Source organism: Eumetopias jubatus, unplaced genomic scaffold (genome assembly GCF_037043125.1).
Source record: "Eumetopias jubatus isolate StellerSeaLion01/CBP00866 unplaced genomic scaffold, mEumJub1_p1.0 scaffold_6, whole genome shotgun sequence".
Classification (NCBI taxonomy): domain Eukaryota; kingdom Metazoa; phylum Chordata; class Mammalia; order Carnivora; family Otariidae; genus Eumetopias; species Eumetopias jubatus.
Genome location: NW_028274812.1, coordinates 72,944,446 through 72,960,501, shown reverse-complemented (window position 1 = coordinate 72,960,501; position 16,056 = coordinate 72,944,446). Strand labels below are relative to the sequence as shown.

General features: G+C 33.7%; 1 protein-coding gene across 5 annotated transcripts in view; it reads right to left on the bottom strand.

The window, feature by feature from the left end:
* Window positions 1-16,056, bottom strand: part of SNX14 (sorting nexin 14) — an 80,458-nt gene that overhangs the window by 17,572 nt on the left and 46,830 nt on the right. For 3 of the 5 annotated variants that reach the window (XM_028108062.2, XM_028108061.2, XM_028108060.2), the window contains exons 13-18: window positions 12,507-12,662; window positions 11,795-11,919; window positions 11,384-11,442; window positions 9,356-9,382; window positions 6,892-7,024; window positions 950-1,151 (exon numbers count right to left, since the gene is read on the bottom strand). In XM_028108062.2, the coding sequence (XP_027963863.1) occupies window positions 950-1,151; window positions 6,892-7,024; window positions 9,356-9,382; window positions 11,384-11,442; window positions 11,795-11,919; window positions 12,507-12,662 (702 nt within the window). The remainder of the gene's footprint in view (window positions 1-949; window positions 1,152-6,891; window positions 7,025-9,355; window positions 9,383-11,383; window positions 11,443-11,794; window positions 11,920-12,506; window positions 12,663-16,056) is intronic. The other 2 variants (XM_028108064.2, XM_028108063.2) reach the window with 1 other exon arrangement.

The following is a 16,056-nucleotide window of genomic DNA, read 5'->3' as shown; positions in this document are numbered from 1 at the left end:
AGACCATGCCTGGTACTTAGTTATAAAAGGAAAAATCATAGATAGCTACTCCGAGCATTCTTCCTTTCCCATTCCTATGTTTTATTTCTTGAAATAGGATTAGCTTCTAAGAAAAATTTTAAAAACCTATTATTTTTTAAAAAACAAGGGGAATTATTAGCACTGACCTTCATGCTAACATTTAGTCACTCCTCTCTCAAAACCTTTTTTTTAAATTTAATTTTATTATGTTAGTCACCATACATTATATCATTAGTTCAAAACCATTTCCTAATACCGCCACTTTTTTTTCCTTCTTTCACCACAGACAGTTCCCTCTGCCCAAGCTCAACTTCATTTTTCTGTTTATCATTCCCAAAATGTGCACAACTTTGATGTGCTTTTGCTCACACTGAATGTCCCACTTCTTGCACAAAACCCAGGGTGGTGACTGTTATCTTGCTATGGATGCTATTTACCCCCTTCTCTATTAGTTCACATCTGAAACTACCAAAAGAAAAAATATAGCAAAACAAGAGGAAAATTTGTCACATTGTGTTTTATCATATTTTTATAAATTCTAATTAGCCCACAACAATGGAAGAGAAATGTTATCTTAATGAAATTGGTATAATACCTGATACACTGCTATATGCGTTACTCATAGTCAATTAAGCATAATGGCTAATGATGATGGCAACAAAACCATTAAAAGAACATTACATAAAATGCCTTGGAGCATTGTCAACATGTCTCACACACATCTACTCAATATGTATTGGTTGAACAAATTAGTTAAATGGTACTAGAGATAACCTAGAAAAGCCTAAGCTTTCATTCAACTTTCTGTTCACTTATCTTTCAGATGTGCAGTCATACTCAAAAGTTAGAAATGGAAAAATGTTTATCATTCCTGATAAATACAGACTAATCAGCATCTTTTAAGAAAGGTATTCATAAACCTTCCTACCTGCTCTTCTATCATTTCTTTCGACATCAATACAAAACACAGGTATTCTCTCCTTTTTCTCTTTCCTTTCAGAGGAAGGATCTTCAAAAAAGTCTACATATGGAATGCTAATTTTCCATGCAGCAAGGTTTCGGGGAGTATTAGGTGTGCTCACAGCTTCCACTGGAGAATCATCTTCCATTACAACAATACCTTCTTCAATCTGGAAAAACATCAACAGGAAAAATTTAGTGTTTCCAGGTCCTTTAGACCTATAAGGTACAACTATAAAGAATATGTCCAGGGGCGCCTGGGTGGCTCAGTTGGTTAAGCGACTGCCTCTGGCTCAGGTCATGATCCTGGAGCCCCGGGATTGAGTCCCGCATCGGGCTCCCTGCTCGGCAGGGAGTCTGCTTCTCCCTCTGACCCTCTTCCCTCTCGTGCTCTCTATCTTTCTCTCTCTCTCAAATAAATAAATAAAATCTTTTAAAAAAAAAGAATATGTCCATATAAATTCCATAATTTTCTAATACAAAACTTTTGAAATTTGGTGATACCAAATTTTCTACTAAATATATAAAGATAAAAAATTAAAAACAAGTTACTAGCATCAACTCCAGGATTTATTACATCACCTATATATAAAAATTCCATAGAAAAGAGAAAATAGGCACTTCAGAGATTAAAGATATTGAAAATATACAAATGCAGAAAATTATTTAACTATGGTAATAAGTAAAAATTAATGTACTGATATTTTTCATTCTGACAATATGTATTGAGAGTCATAAAACAGTTTTAACTGCAAAGATGGCTACTGACTTATGATAGTTCAACTTATGATTTTTCAACTTTACAATGATACAAAAGTGATATGCATTCAGTAGAAACTGTACTTTGAATTTTTAGTTTTTATCTTTTCCCAGGCTCACAGTGTGCAGTGTGATAATCTCTTATGATACTGGGTGGTGGTGCAAGCCACAGCTCCTGGGCAGCCACTCAATCACGAAGGTAAACAACCAATACACCTACAACCATTCTGTACCCAAAAAGCCATTCTTTTTCACTTTCAATATAGTATTCAATAAATTACATGGGATATTCAATACCTTATTATAAAATAGGCCTTGTGTTAGAGGATTGTGCCCAACTGTAGGCTAATGTAAGCATTCTGAGCTTGCTTAAGGTAGGCTAGGCTAGGCTAAGCTATGATGTCCAGTAGGCTAGGTGTATTAAATGCATTTTTAGCGTCACGTTGGACTCCCTGCTCAGCGGGGAATCTGCTTCTCCCTCTGACTCTACCCCTCACTTGTGCATATGCACTCGCTCTCTCTCAAATAAATAAAAAAAGTCTTTTAAAATTTAAAAAAAATTATAAAAAGTTAAATGCATTTTCAATTTTCTAAAAGAAAATGTCCCCCACTGTAAGCTAGGGAAGATCTATAATTCCCTTTCTGGGAATGTAGTCTAATGAAAGTACTTATTCCAAGTAAATTTTTTTTAAACTGTGGAAAAGGCACAAGTATAAATATATTCACTGCAGTTAAGTAATATAAAAAATGAAAAACTACCTGAAAGGGACACACCTCCATAGAATTAAGTTTCTTTTTTCATTTCTTGGCTTCTAAAATTTTAATAATATAAATGTTTAAAATAGTAGTTTAAAATATTACTTGAAGAACAATTGTTTTTAAAAAGAAATTTTAAATATGTTCTAGAAATATACATATAGAAAGAAGGAAAAACTGTCTCTACTTCATTAAATTAAAAGAACCTCTGAATTAACACCTGATCACCTAGACATCTCAAATTCATGTTAAAGAAGGCAAAATATTACAGATAAAATACATCCATCTTGAACACACTTTTTTTATTTTTATTTATTTTTTTTTTGAACACACTTTTTTTTAAAGATTTTATTTATTTGACAGAGAGAGAGAGAGAGAGAAAACAACCAGGGGGAGTGGGAGAAGCAGGCCTCCCGCTGAGCAGGGAGCCTGATGTGGGGGGCTCAATCCCAGGACCTTAGGATCATGACCTGAGCCTAAGGCAGACGCTTAACGACAGAGCCACCCAGGTGCCCCTTGAACATACTTCTTTAAGACAATGAGTCAAAGGCTGTGCACACTTAAGAAAATTCTGAATAGTCTATTCAGAACAAATGGGTAGTAGAGAGAGATTTCTTTCCAGAATTTTAGCACCCTACCTTCACTCTCAGTTTTACTTTTTTCCCACACCTGGCAGTCACCTCTCTTCTAAGTGAATTCTTTCCCTCCCTCACAAAGTCCCTTAGCAATTATCCTTTTCTGTTCTTGTCCTAAAATGGCTTTCCATAATCCCTAATAAGACTGTCAGTGACCTTAGGAGGACCTCTTAATACTCTATTAAAAAGAAAAAGTCTTCAAGTCCTAACAAGAAAAAAAAAACTATAAAAACATGATATGTATTGGTTTTTGCCTTTTTTGGGACAAGGCTATCTTCTTATATACCTGAAAGAAAAACAGAGGGAAGAATTTGTGAGGGAAATGCCCACTCCACTACTTGGAACCTGAGGTACAGAGTAGCATTTTCTATGGCTATTACAACTGTATTTTTGTTAATAATTCAGCTTCTTAGATATCAGAAAGGTAATTGATCATAAAATGACAGATAATTTGTTTAACAAGCTGACTAAATGCCAAAAAACAGACATTCTTGGGGCACCCAGCTGGCTTAGTCAGTGAAGCACATGACTCTTGACCTCAACATTATGAGCTCAAGCCCCATGTTGGGTGTAGAGTTTATTTAAAAAAAAAAATAGACATTCTTAAATAAAAAGTTCCCTAAAATCAATCTAAGAAACAAAACGAGAGAACAAAATTCTTAGCAACATAAAAATATCCATGAAACAAAGGACAAATTTTTAAAATGAATTACTATTACTGTTACCATTTAAATGGTATTTACATCAAAATAGTTTTATGAATAATCTCTAGGGCAGTATTTCTCTAAAGAATTTTCAGGGCTTCCTTTAATGTTATTTGAAAGTAAGTAAATATTATAAACCAAAATTTAATGAAAAGGAAAACAAAGTACTTTTTTGTTTTCATATAGATCTTCCCTCTACAAAAAGGATGGAGAATAAAGGTGGCAGAGGATAAGAGGCAAAAAGATGTCCCCCTATTTCCTTAAGAAATACGAATGTTCCTAATTATTATCTTTTCCTATATGGAAATAACTGCCAACATACCAATGGGCATATTACATTCCAAAAGTTTATTTGCAAATCAATTCTGAACTTGGGACAGATAAACATTTTCAAATAGACTCAATCTTATGCAGTGGACTTTGGTTCCCAGGCCAGCATACATATGTCAATCTAATTCATAATTTACATTCATACATTTATGAGAGAATTGATACTATTATAATACTGTATAATGCTTATTGCCCTTACCATATGCTAGGTACTGTCCTAAGTGCTTCGTGCATATTACTTGTTCAATCCTCACAACACCCTTATGTAAGCTAGATACTATCATCCCCATTCACATGTGAGGAAACCAAGTCACAATAAAATTAAGCAATTTATCCAAGGTCACATAGCAAAGAGGCATTGCCACCAAATGATCACATCAAGATTTCTAAAAGAAAATGTCTTCTAGGTCCCAAATGCGAATCACACACAACTTTAGCCTGGTAGTGAGACTGGCAATTTCCCTTTCCCCTAAACGTCCTCAACAAGACAAAGAAGATTCCTCAAGGTCCCAAAGCTTAGAACTAGCACCGTGCTGGGGTGCCTGGCTCAGTTGGAAGAACATGCAACTCTTGATCTTGGGGTCGTGAGTTCAAGCCCCACGTTGGGGGTAAAGATTACTTAAATAAATAAACTTAAAAAAAAAAAAAAAAACTAGCACAGTGCCCTCTAAATCCTAACTGACGCCATCTTAGTCTGGGTCACCTATTCACCCATACCTTTTCTTTCAGAGTATCAGAGATTAGTTTGTGCTCTTCTTATACTTTTGCTTATCACTATCTTTGCTTCCAAATCAAGAATTTTCTTCTTCCTTGAGCCACTATAAAACAGAACTCTCTCACCTTTTTAAAGACTATCCTTCTATTCCTGAAGCAAAAACAAAAAAAACAGCTTATATTTCAAGTAATCAGGCAGAACAAAAAATAAAAAGTACGTCTTTCCAAACAAAAACTATGTTTTGGAAAGTTCACAATAACATGGGTAAATGCTTTCACTGTAATATTAAGTGGAAAGAAAGTGGGATGTGGATGAGAAAGGAAAGGTTTTTTTTTTTGTTTTTGTTTTTGTTTTTTAATCACCAAAATGTTAACAGAAGTGGTTACTGAGTGGTAGGATTATGGGTGGTATTTTAAATTTGTTGCCACTTTTCCATATTAAAAAATTGAGATAATATGCTTAAAATTTTAAAAATACATAAATAAACATTATTTTGAAAAAAGACTACCTCTTCTGGTCTACTGTCTTTCTTCTACCCACACTTTTAAGAAAAGACCAGGGCATAACCAGAAAAAAGAATGTTATATTTGGATTACCTAAGAAGGAAAAAAAAAGAATTAAGATTTTCTTCTACTTAAATTATGAAGCAATGAATCTCCTTAAAATGTAATATATTTAATATGTACTTAATATATATATAATCATATACATTTATAAGTATATATAAATATATATAAAATATAATAAATTAAAAAATAATATAAAAATATAAAACTATGACCTTCTCAGTCCCTCATTTTTAGACAGACCTTAACAAAAAATTTCTGTCCTCTGTGACTGAAAATTTTTAAGCAAATTTCAACTTTATAATCATATACTCAAAAGAGGAATGAAGTATAAAATGCATCTTACTTAACTTCAAAGTAACAAAAAAAAAAAGATAAAATGCCAAAGGGAATGGTTACCAATAAACATTCATCATGCAACGGGACAGAGGTCAAAAGGAAGGAGTAAGAGAAAAAAAATGGGTTTATATACTCTTCTCTCCCCCATTCCTTCTTCCTGGTCATTGACAATCCAATCACTTCTATTCATGCCTTTTGATATCCAGGTCAGTAAATATCTTAAGGGCAAAGTCTCTCTTAATCATCATTTTATCCCCACTGCTCAGTCATTAAAGAGCAAAATAAGGACCCAAGAACTCTGTTTAATAAGGATTTGTTTAACAAATAAAAAGTACAGATGAGACAATATCTGTCTTTATGGAACTAACTGGTAGAGAAAACAATCATAAACATATTTCAAATATAATTTTTGGTGCATGCTTTAACATATGCTCTAACAAGGGGCACAAAGGAGATGGAATGTTCAGTTCTACTTGGGGACCCAGGTAAGGGTTTAAGGGAAGCAGCTGGATTCTGAAAGATAAATAAGAATTTTCTATGTAAATAAAGGGTATTCCAAGGACAGCATGTGCAAAGATCAAGGAGATAAAATAGCATGGTGGGTGTAATGTGCATATAAATCAACCAGAAATCTTGTTAAAGTACAAACTGATTCAGTAGGTCTAGGATGGAACCAGAGATTCTGCACTTATACTAAGCTCCCAGGTAATACTGATGCTGTTGATGTACCAATCACAGTTTGAGTATCAAGGAGTAAGGGCATTTATCAACAATTCTGTTTGCCTGGACCATATGGTTGGAAAGAGAGAAGATCAGGACACAAAGTAAGAGCCTAACCACACGATGGTAAATTGTTTGACTATTAGAACTACCTCAGCTCAACAGAAACCATTCTGGCCTTAACAAGCAGTTAACTTAGTGCACAGGATCTTTACAAATTAGATTAGCACCATGAAACTATAATAACTAATGAAAAAATAAGGGCTAGAAAAGAAGTCTGATATAAGTAAAATAAAGGAGAGAGAAAACAAAATAAGCATGTCCAATTTTTATGCCACTGCAGGTCTGAATTTATACATATATCAAATTGAAGAATTTTTACTTACAAAGTCATCTTCACCTTCAGCTAACCCATAATTAGGCAACATAGCTCCTTCCATTGTTGTACTTTTAAATACTCCTTTAATTTTGCTACCTATTCTGCTGATTCCAAATGATTCTCCTCTTTTCTGTGTGCTCCTAAATATTAAACAAAAATGTATCAAGTACATAGCGAATTATCACAACAGTCTAGTTTACTCTAAACAATAAAAATAGCTGTGAAAAGGGTAATCTGAAGATAGAGCTAACATAACTTTTATGAGTTCTTAGTCACAGATTGAGTCCCAACATCTTAGAAGACAAAAGTGACAAAACATTTAAAGTTTAAATTTGGGGGTATGAATAAATGGGACAATATTTACTAATAAATGTTTGGAATTTACCTACTATTTAAAACATTAACTGAACTAAAATGTTTAAAAGATGAGAGCCCCCTAGTGGTACACAGTTCTTACTGCCATACATATTTTGAAATAAAAAATGTGGTAAGACCAACATTCAAAACAATGTATCCATTTAGAACTGCACTGCTAAAATAACATAGTGTAACAGACAAAAAATATAAAACTATGACCTTCTCAGTCCTTCATTTTTAGACAGACCTTAACAAAAAACTTATGTCCTCTGTGAATGAAAATTTTTAAGCAAATTTCAACTTTATAAACATATACTCAAAAGAGGAATGAAGTATAAAATGCATCTTACTTAACTTCAAAGTAACAAAAAAAAAAGATAAAATGCCAAAGGGAATGGTTAGCAATAAACATAAGTACAAAAGCAAATGTAGCCTAAGGAAGCAGCCTGGTCTGACATACATATTAAATACTGGTTTTATAATTTTTTTCAAAAGTAAATTTCTAAAAGCAGAAATAGCTGGAAAGCAACAAAAAATAACCCCAAAAGCAGCAAAAATTTCCTCCACTACAGCCTACTGTCCCATGTTTCAACAAAGAAAAGCAGAACTTTTACCCAATTTAAAACTCATGCTCACTATGTAATGCTGCCATACAACAGATACCCAAATAAAAATGCCTATTTTAAAATCCAAAAAATTGGCTTTGGATGCTTAACTTAATGGACAGCTATTATTCCCAAAAGCAAAATTTATTTACTGAAATAACGCAACAATTACAGAAATAAAAATAAATTGATCAAGTTTCAAATATACCTGGTATATTAATGACGTGCATTTTATACAAGTCTAAGGAGCAAATCAAACTTATTTTAAAACTGGAAAAACTCTAATAAGCAGTTAGTAGTAAAAAGGATACTTAAACCAGAAGATTATTTTATTTAAACAAGCATTCAATCTGTTTTTTTTAATCCAGAATTGTAAACACAATTCTGATAGAGTGTTTCCAAAACCAATTATGAAAATGTTAACAAAATATTACTAAAATCTCTAGGATTTAGATAGATTATAAAAAATTGGGCTTTTTGAAATCTGACATTTTTTTAAATATCTCACTTCTGATTATCCCCAGAAATACACAAATACTGTACTTCTTGCTTTAAAAAAAAGTTCTTTAAACACAAGTAATTCTAAGTAATTTAGCAAAAACAATAACAAAAAAATAAATAAATCAATAGCTTTGAACAGGTGGATACTAGCTTTTTATTTTATTTTAAACTGACATTTTTATTTTATGACATATATCATGCTATTTCAAAAAGGAGATATCCTGGGGGGCCTGGTTGGCTCAGCTGGTACAGCCTGAGACTCTTGATCATAGGGTTGTGAGTTCAATCTCCACACTGGGCATGGAGTCTACCTCAAAAAACAGATAAAATCTTAAAAAAAGAAAAAGAAAACAAAAAGGAGATATCTAGAATCAAATTAGAGGTTAATTTTAAAAGGATATCCCAGGGACACCTGGTGGCTCAGTGGGTTAAGCCTCTGCCTTCGGCTCAGGTCATGATCCCAGGGTCCTGGGGTAGAGTCCCGCATCGGGCTCCTTGCTTTACAGGGCGCCTGCCTGCCCCTTCTCCTGCTTCTGCTCCTTCTCTCTCTTACCCTCTCTCAAATAAATAAACAAAATCTTAAAAAAAAAAAAGGATATCCCAAAAATACAGTAAGATGAAAACAGAGGGAGGCAAACCATAAGAGACTCTTAACTATAGGAAACAAACTGAGAGTTGCCAGAGGGGAGGTGGGTGGGCGGATGGGGTAACTGGGTGATGGGCATCAAGGAGGGCACATGATGAGCACTGGGTGTTATACGCAACTGATGAATCACTAAATTTTACCCCTAAAACTAATAATACAGTATATGTTAACTAAATTGAATTTAAAATATTTTTTAAAAATAAATAAATAAAAGGATATCCCAAATAGTTGATATAAAGGCAGTAGTAATAGCAGTATTTCCTTTTTCCCTTTTTGTTGTACTTAGGTTGTTTTGGACATATTTTCTGAACTTAAAAAGATAATTTATATAGAAAAAAATCACATGCTGTCTCAAGACTTACCGAAAATCATCCAAACTTAGGCTACCTCTGCAGTAACAGATAAGTGAAATTTTATAAGGAAAGGAAAGAGAGAAAGCCCAGATATTAAACAAGTTTCATTTTAGAAAACAAAACAAAATTTAAAAGCTTTAACAGTTACACAACTGGATAGCATTTATCTTTGCAAAGGGAAAGAATATGTATAACATAATAAAGGAAAGAGAAAGTACCATGGCTGTGGGGGGGTGGGAATTGGGGGTATGAATTCTAGATCATTAAAAAAAAGTTCTTAAACTATTATGTCAGGAAATAACTGTATTTTTTGCCCTCATTTAGGCACACTATTTGTTTGATATGGTGGAAAGTATGCAGAGACTAAGCCACTAGAAACTTGGCACAGAAAACAAACTCAGTGTTTTCCAACATGAAATTCAAGTCTGTATTAAATATAATTATGTATGCTTCACACATTTTGAAATATATGTTTTAAGCTAAGAAACAAAGTGAACAAAGGAACGTCCCTAAATATATTTTTTAAGTTATCCTTCGAGTATGGAAGAAACAGAACAGGTTAATATTAATATGCATTAAAATTTTTACTTTTAAAATACAATTAAACAGAATATAGACATAAAATATATGAATAAATATTTTACATATTTTAAGTCACTTAGCAAATTAGCAATGCTACTCTAAATTTTCAATGAAAGAACGTTAAGTAAGTCTTTTACTTATTTTATATAGGCAAATGAATAAGTATCACAGAAGCAGAGTCCTGACAAGACTGATAGTTAATATTAAAGTCAGGTCAATATAAAGAAAAACATACTTTTAAAGACCATAATCAGTACCCACAATGTAAAGAGTCCATATTTTCTTCCTGTTTATCTTATATTTTAAAGAGAGCAAAATTAGCATAGTATGTTGGAAGACAACCAGGTGTTCTCAAAGTGGCAAAGAAAGGTTTCCAGCTCTGAAGTTATGACCCTGATTTAGTTCCTCGGCAGGCTTATAAGATCAAAGAACCACTTCCCCCTAAATGGTCCTATACAGGAGACTGATTAAGCTTAATATTCTACTATGGCACTCCAAACATCCTGTCTATAAACAGAAATAAATTCCACCTGCTTCTCAAATGATGCTGGAAAATTTGATAAAAGTCTTAAAAAAGTATTCAAATAAAAGAAGAGGTATTTGGATTGGATAAAGTATGCTCTTTTAAATAACAAGGATAGAATTTTTGTTTGACTGTAATATATAAATTCAACAATCAAAAAATTCAAATCTGTTTCTACATCCCTTGGTTATGTCAAAAAATACAATATATCCTCCTCATGGCTAAGGTTTTCACATTTTTCCTTGTTCTATCTAAAAACACTCCAGTTTCTGACCTACTTCTGTCTTTGTACCACATCTCCAACTTATTTATATATTAGATTCTTGCTCAAACAAACGGGAAAGTGTTGAGAGCAATGTGAGTATCTATTCTGTGGACTGATAGATTTGATATCTGTGTCAATTTTGTACATACAACAATGTATGGGCAAATCAAGACATTACTTATCCAGTTTATAAATGGATAAAGCTCTCTTTTCTGTTATTTCTCTGAGTTACATAACTATGCACATATATTTCCAGAAAGCGAAAAGGGAAAGGGAGAAAAATCTCTCCACATTTGTAACCAGCAAGTACTCTAATAAAAAGTATTCTCCAGAGGGGAAAAAGTCTGTCTAAAATTGAGTTATTTGTAGATTTCATTTATGCATGTAGTCCATAGGATCCAATAAAGCAGGTGATCAAGCACTAATATGTATTAATTATGATATTAGGAAGGCAATGGTGTGTATCTTGTTAAGTTTTTCTAAAAGAATTTCAGGCATTTTCAGGTTACTATATATAGTACAACTCTATAACAACTTAATAAAATGTCTACTTATGTAGCAATGGCACCACATAATCAAAAAAGAACTAATAAAGACAATGCTATCACAAGAATAATTAGCATCAGCAAGTACAAAACAAACCATACAGATGACTTACCATACCTACCTGTTCAATTTTGAATTGCGTGTTGGTGATTCTGCACCTCTTAAAAGTTGCCTGAAATACTTTAAAAAAATTATGATTAAACTATTTTATATTAAAACATGCTATTTTACCATACTACTTTCCACTTTAAAGAAAACAAAATTTAAATCAAGTGAAAACAACCATAGGCAAATAGACCAATTTGGTCACAATCTACCTAATCAGATATATACAAATATGGTTTTGGTATGAGAATTTTTACAGTAAATTTCTAATCTCCATTAATTTCTGTAGTGAAAGAGTATTCACTTTTTAAATTAATCATGTTTTATTTCTGTTTATTTTGTTATTTGAATCACTCATCTATTGATATCAAAGCCACTATGAAATTCTGAAGAAAAATCCTTAAATAAGATTAATATTTTGACTTACCTCATCACTGTGGCAGAACATAGGAGTAAACACATTCTCCAAAAGAGACAGTACATGTTCGTATGCTTCAAAAAGACATCTCATAGTCTGAAGTTTAACAACATCTATATATGGGCCTTCAGCAACTATTAAAAAAAATTACATTGTAGAAACTGTTTATGAACACCACACCATACATTATATATTAGTTTAAAATAACAGTGAGAGAGCGTACAAACAGTCCTAAAACATTGTTTTGCAGAAAAGCCACTTGTTTTTTTTTTAAAGATTTTATTTATTTATTTGAGAGAGAGAATGAGATAGAGAGAGAGCATGAGAGGGGAGAGGGTCAGAGGGAGAAGCAGACTCCCCGCTGAGAAGGGAGCCTGATGCGGGACTCAATCCCGGGACTCCAGGATCATGACCTGAGCCGAAGGCAGTCGCTTAACCAATTGAGCCACCCAGGCGCCCACAGAAAAGCCACTTGTAAGGTATAAAAATCAAACTAGGATGAGGAATCAGAACCACCAAGCTCCAATTCTGGAAAGTATTAGTTATGTGAATTGTGAGTCAATTTCTTCATCAAAGCTTTCATCTCGTTAGTTAAACAGGAAAATGGCTACCTGTGCACCTCACACAGCTGTTGTAATAATAAACACTGACTATAGGAGAAAATTCTGAAAATGTTAAAATTTGTAAAAGGGCTATATTCTCATCAAAATCTTTGACTTACTTTTTTGAATCTCTTCTACAATAAAGGGATCAAATCGAATTTTGTCTATACTTTCATCCAAACAATATGTTTTATAAATCTTCTGCAATTCTTCATGAAGAGAAAGCATTTCATCATTTGATAACTCTGGTCGTAAAATTCTATCATTGAATTCCTCTAGCAAATTAGGGAAAAGTAAGAAAAAATGAATTATTTCAATATAAAATAATATAATATATAACATACTCTTCCCAGTCTTATTGTAATCAATATTAAAAGCAACAATTACAATATATTCATCATTTTAAGCTTTCTAAAAAAATTTAATTGGAAATAAAATTATTACCCAGATGAATGAGAAATTCAGTTAACCAAATATTTTATATGATAATATAAAATATGTAATACTTGCACAGCAATACAAATTTCTAAAATTTAGAATAGGATATTTAAAGAACGTATTCGATTAATTGTTTATACCAAGGGTCTTTAATATTTTGAAATCCAATTCACTAAATAATAGTGAAACCTAAGGTTTTTTAAGTTCCAGTCAATGTTTTTATTTATTTTTTTTAAAGATTTTATTTATTTATTTGACAGAGACAGAGACAGCAAGAGCAGGAACACAAGCAGGGGGAGTTGGAGAGGGAGAAACAGGCTTCCCGCCAAGCAGGGAGCCCAATGTGGGGCTCAATCCCAGCACCCTGGGATCATGACCTGAGCCGAAGGCAGACGCTTAACAAATGAGCCACCCAGGCGCCCCACAGTCAATGTTTTTAAACAATATTTCCTTCTATCATGGAGACTATAGACTACTAATGGAGCTGGGTGTGTAAACAAATTAATCTGTTTTTCTAAAATCACAGATGACAGCAGAACAGACAAAATATTAACTGCCTTTCCTTATTACAAGAGGTATTAACATGGAGTTCACCCCTTAATTTTTAATTATCCAACTGAAACATAAAGAGGAAAGGAAATAGTTTTTAAAAAAGGAACAGAACATATATGATCTTGGGATAATAGCCAATTCATATAATTGGAGCCTTGAAGGGAAAGGAGAAAAAAAAAACAAGGCAAAGTATCTAAAGAGATAACAGACATGAATTTTCTTTCTTTCCTTCTTTCTTTTTTAGATTTTTAGAGAGGGAGAAAGAGTGTGAGTGGTGGGGGTGTGGGGGAGGATAGGGGGAGGGAAGAGAGAGAATCCCAAACAGGCTCCATGCTCAGAGTGGAGCCCAACACAGGGCTCAATCTCACAACCAAGAGATCTTAACCTGAGCCAAAACCAAGAGTCAGACGCTTAACCAACTGAGCCACCCAAGTGCCCCAACAGCCAAGAGTTTTCAAAAGTGATGAAAGATATCAACCTACATATTCAAGAATCTCAGTAAAATCCAAGCAGAACATATAAAAAGAAAACTACACTGTATAGTCAAATTTCTGAGAACCAAAAATTAAGAGAAAACCGTAAAACTAGCCAGGGAGAAAGGGGATATTATAAAAAGAGGTACATACATAAGAATGGCAAGTAATTTCTCCTTAGGAGGAATAGTTATTGGGGCACCTGGGTGGCCCAGTCGGTTAAGTGTCCAAATCTTGATTTCAGCTCAGGTCATTATTTCAGGGTGTTAAAAGAAAAACCTGTCAACCTAAAATTCCATATTTGGTAAAAATAGCCTTCAAAATGAAGACAAAATAAACATCTTTTCAAAAAGACAAAAATTGATAGTCCAAGATGGCAGAGGAGTAGGAGACCTAAGTTTCATCTCCTCCCAGGAATTCAGCTAGGTCGCTATCAAATCATTCTGAACACCTGCGAACTCAACCTGAAATGTAAGAAAAGAATAACTGCAACTCTACATAAAGGTGACCACTTTCTGCAAGAATGACAAGACAGAAAAACACCTCAAGAAAGAGAACAAGAGGCAGTACTAACTGCCAGGGACCTAATGAGTATGGATATAAGTAAGATGTTGGAACTAGAGTTCAGGATAAAGATTAAAAAGATAATAGCTGGGCTTGAAAAAAGCACAGAAAACACAACAGAATCCCTTTCTGGAGAAATAAAGGAACTAAAATCTAATCAGGTAGAAATCAAAAAGGCTATTTATGAGATACAATAAAAAATGGAGGCTCTAACTGCTAGGATAAAAGAGGAGGCAGAGAGAGTTAGTGATATAAAAGACCAAATGATGGAGAATAAAGAAGCTGAGAAAAAGAGAGAAACAACTACTACATCATGAGCAGAGAACTCGAGAGATAAGTGACGCCATAAAGCGAAACAATATTAGAATAATTGTGACCCCAGAGGAAGAGGAAAGAGAGAGAGGGGGGCAGAAGGTACTTGGAGCAAATTATAGCAGAGATTTTCCCTGATCTGGGAAAGGAAGCAGGCATTCAAGTCCAGGAGACACAGAAAAACCTCCTCAAAATCAATAAAAATAGGTCAACACTTCAACATAAAATAGTGAAGCTTGCAAATCTCAGAGACAAAGAGAAAATCCTCAAATCAGCTCAGGGGGAAAAGAGGTCTGTAACCTATAGGTGTAGAAACATTAGACTGGCAACAGACCTATCCACAGAGACCAACATACCAGAGAGGACTGGTATGACATATTCAGGTTGCTAAGTGAGAAAAATATGCAGCCAAGAATACTTTATCCAGCAAGGATGTCATTCAAACTAAAAGAAGAGATAAAAAGCTTCCAGGACAAATAGAAACTAAAAAAACTTGTGATCACTAAACCAGCCCTATAAGAAATATTAAAGGGGATCCTTTAAGTGAAGAGAGAGCCCAAAAGTAACATAGACCAGAAAGGAACAGAGACAATATAGAGAAAGTGACTTTACAGGTAATACAATGGCACTAAATTCGTATCTTTCAATAGTTACTCTGAATGTATATGGGCTCAATGCTCCAAAGACACAGGGTATCAGACTGGATAAAAAAGCAAGACCCGTCAAAATGCCATCTGCAAGAGATTCATTTTAGACCCACAGATGCCTCCAGATTGAAGATGAAGGGGTGGAAAACCATTTATCATGGTAATGGACATCAAAAGAAAGCTAGGGTAGCAATCCTTATATCAGACAAACTTGATTTTAAACCAAAGACTGTAATAAAAGATGATGAAGGGCACTATTAACACAATTAAAGGGTCTATCCAACAAGAATATCTAACAATTGTAAATATTTATACCCCTAACATGGGGCATAAATTATATAAAACCATTAATAACAAAATTAGCACATTCATAATAATATAGTAAGTAGGGGACTTTAACATCCCCCTCACTGCAATGGACAGATCATCTAAGCAGATCAACAAGGAAACAAGGGCTTTAAAGGACATACTGGACCAAATGGAGTTCATAGATACATTCAGAACATTCTATCATAAAGCAACAGAATACACATTCTTCCCTAGTGCGCATGGAACATTCTCCCAAATAGATCACATACTGGGTCACAAATCAAGTCTCAACTGGTACCAAAAGACTGGGATCATTCCCTGCATATTTTCAGACCACAATGCTTTGAAACTTGAACTCAATCACAAGAGGAAAT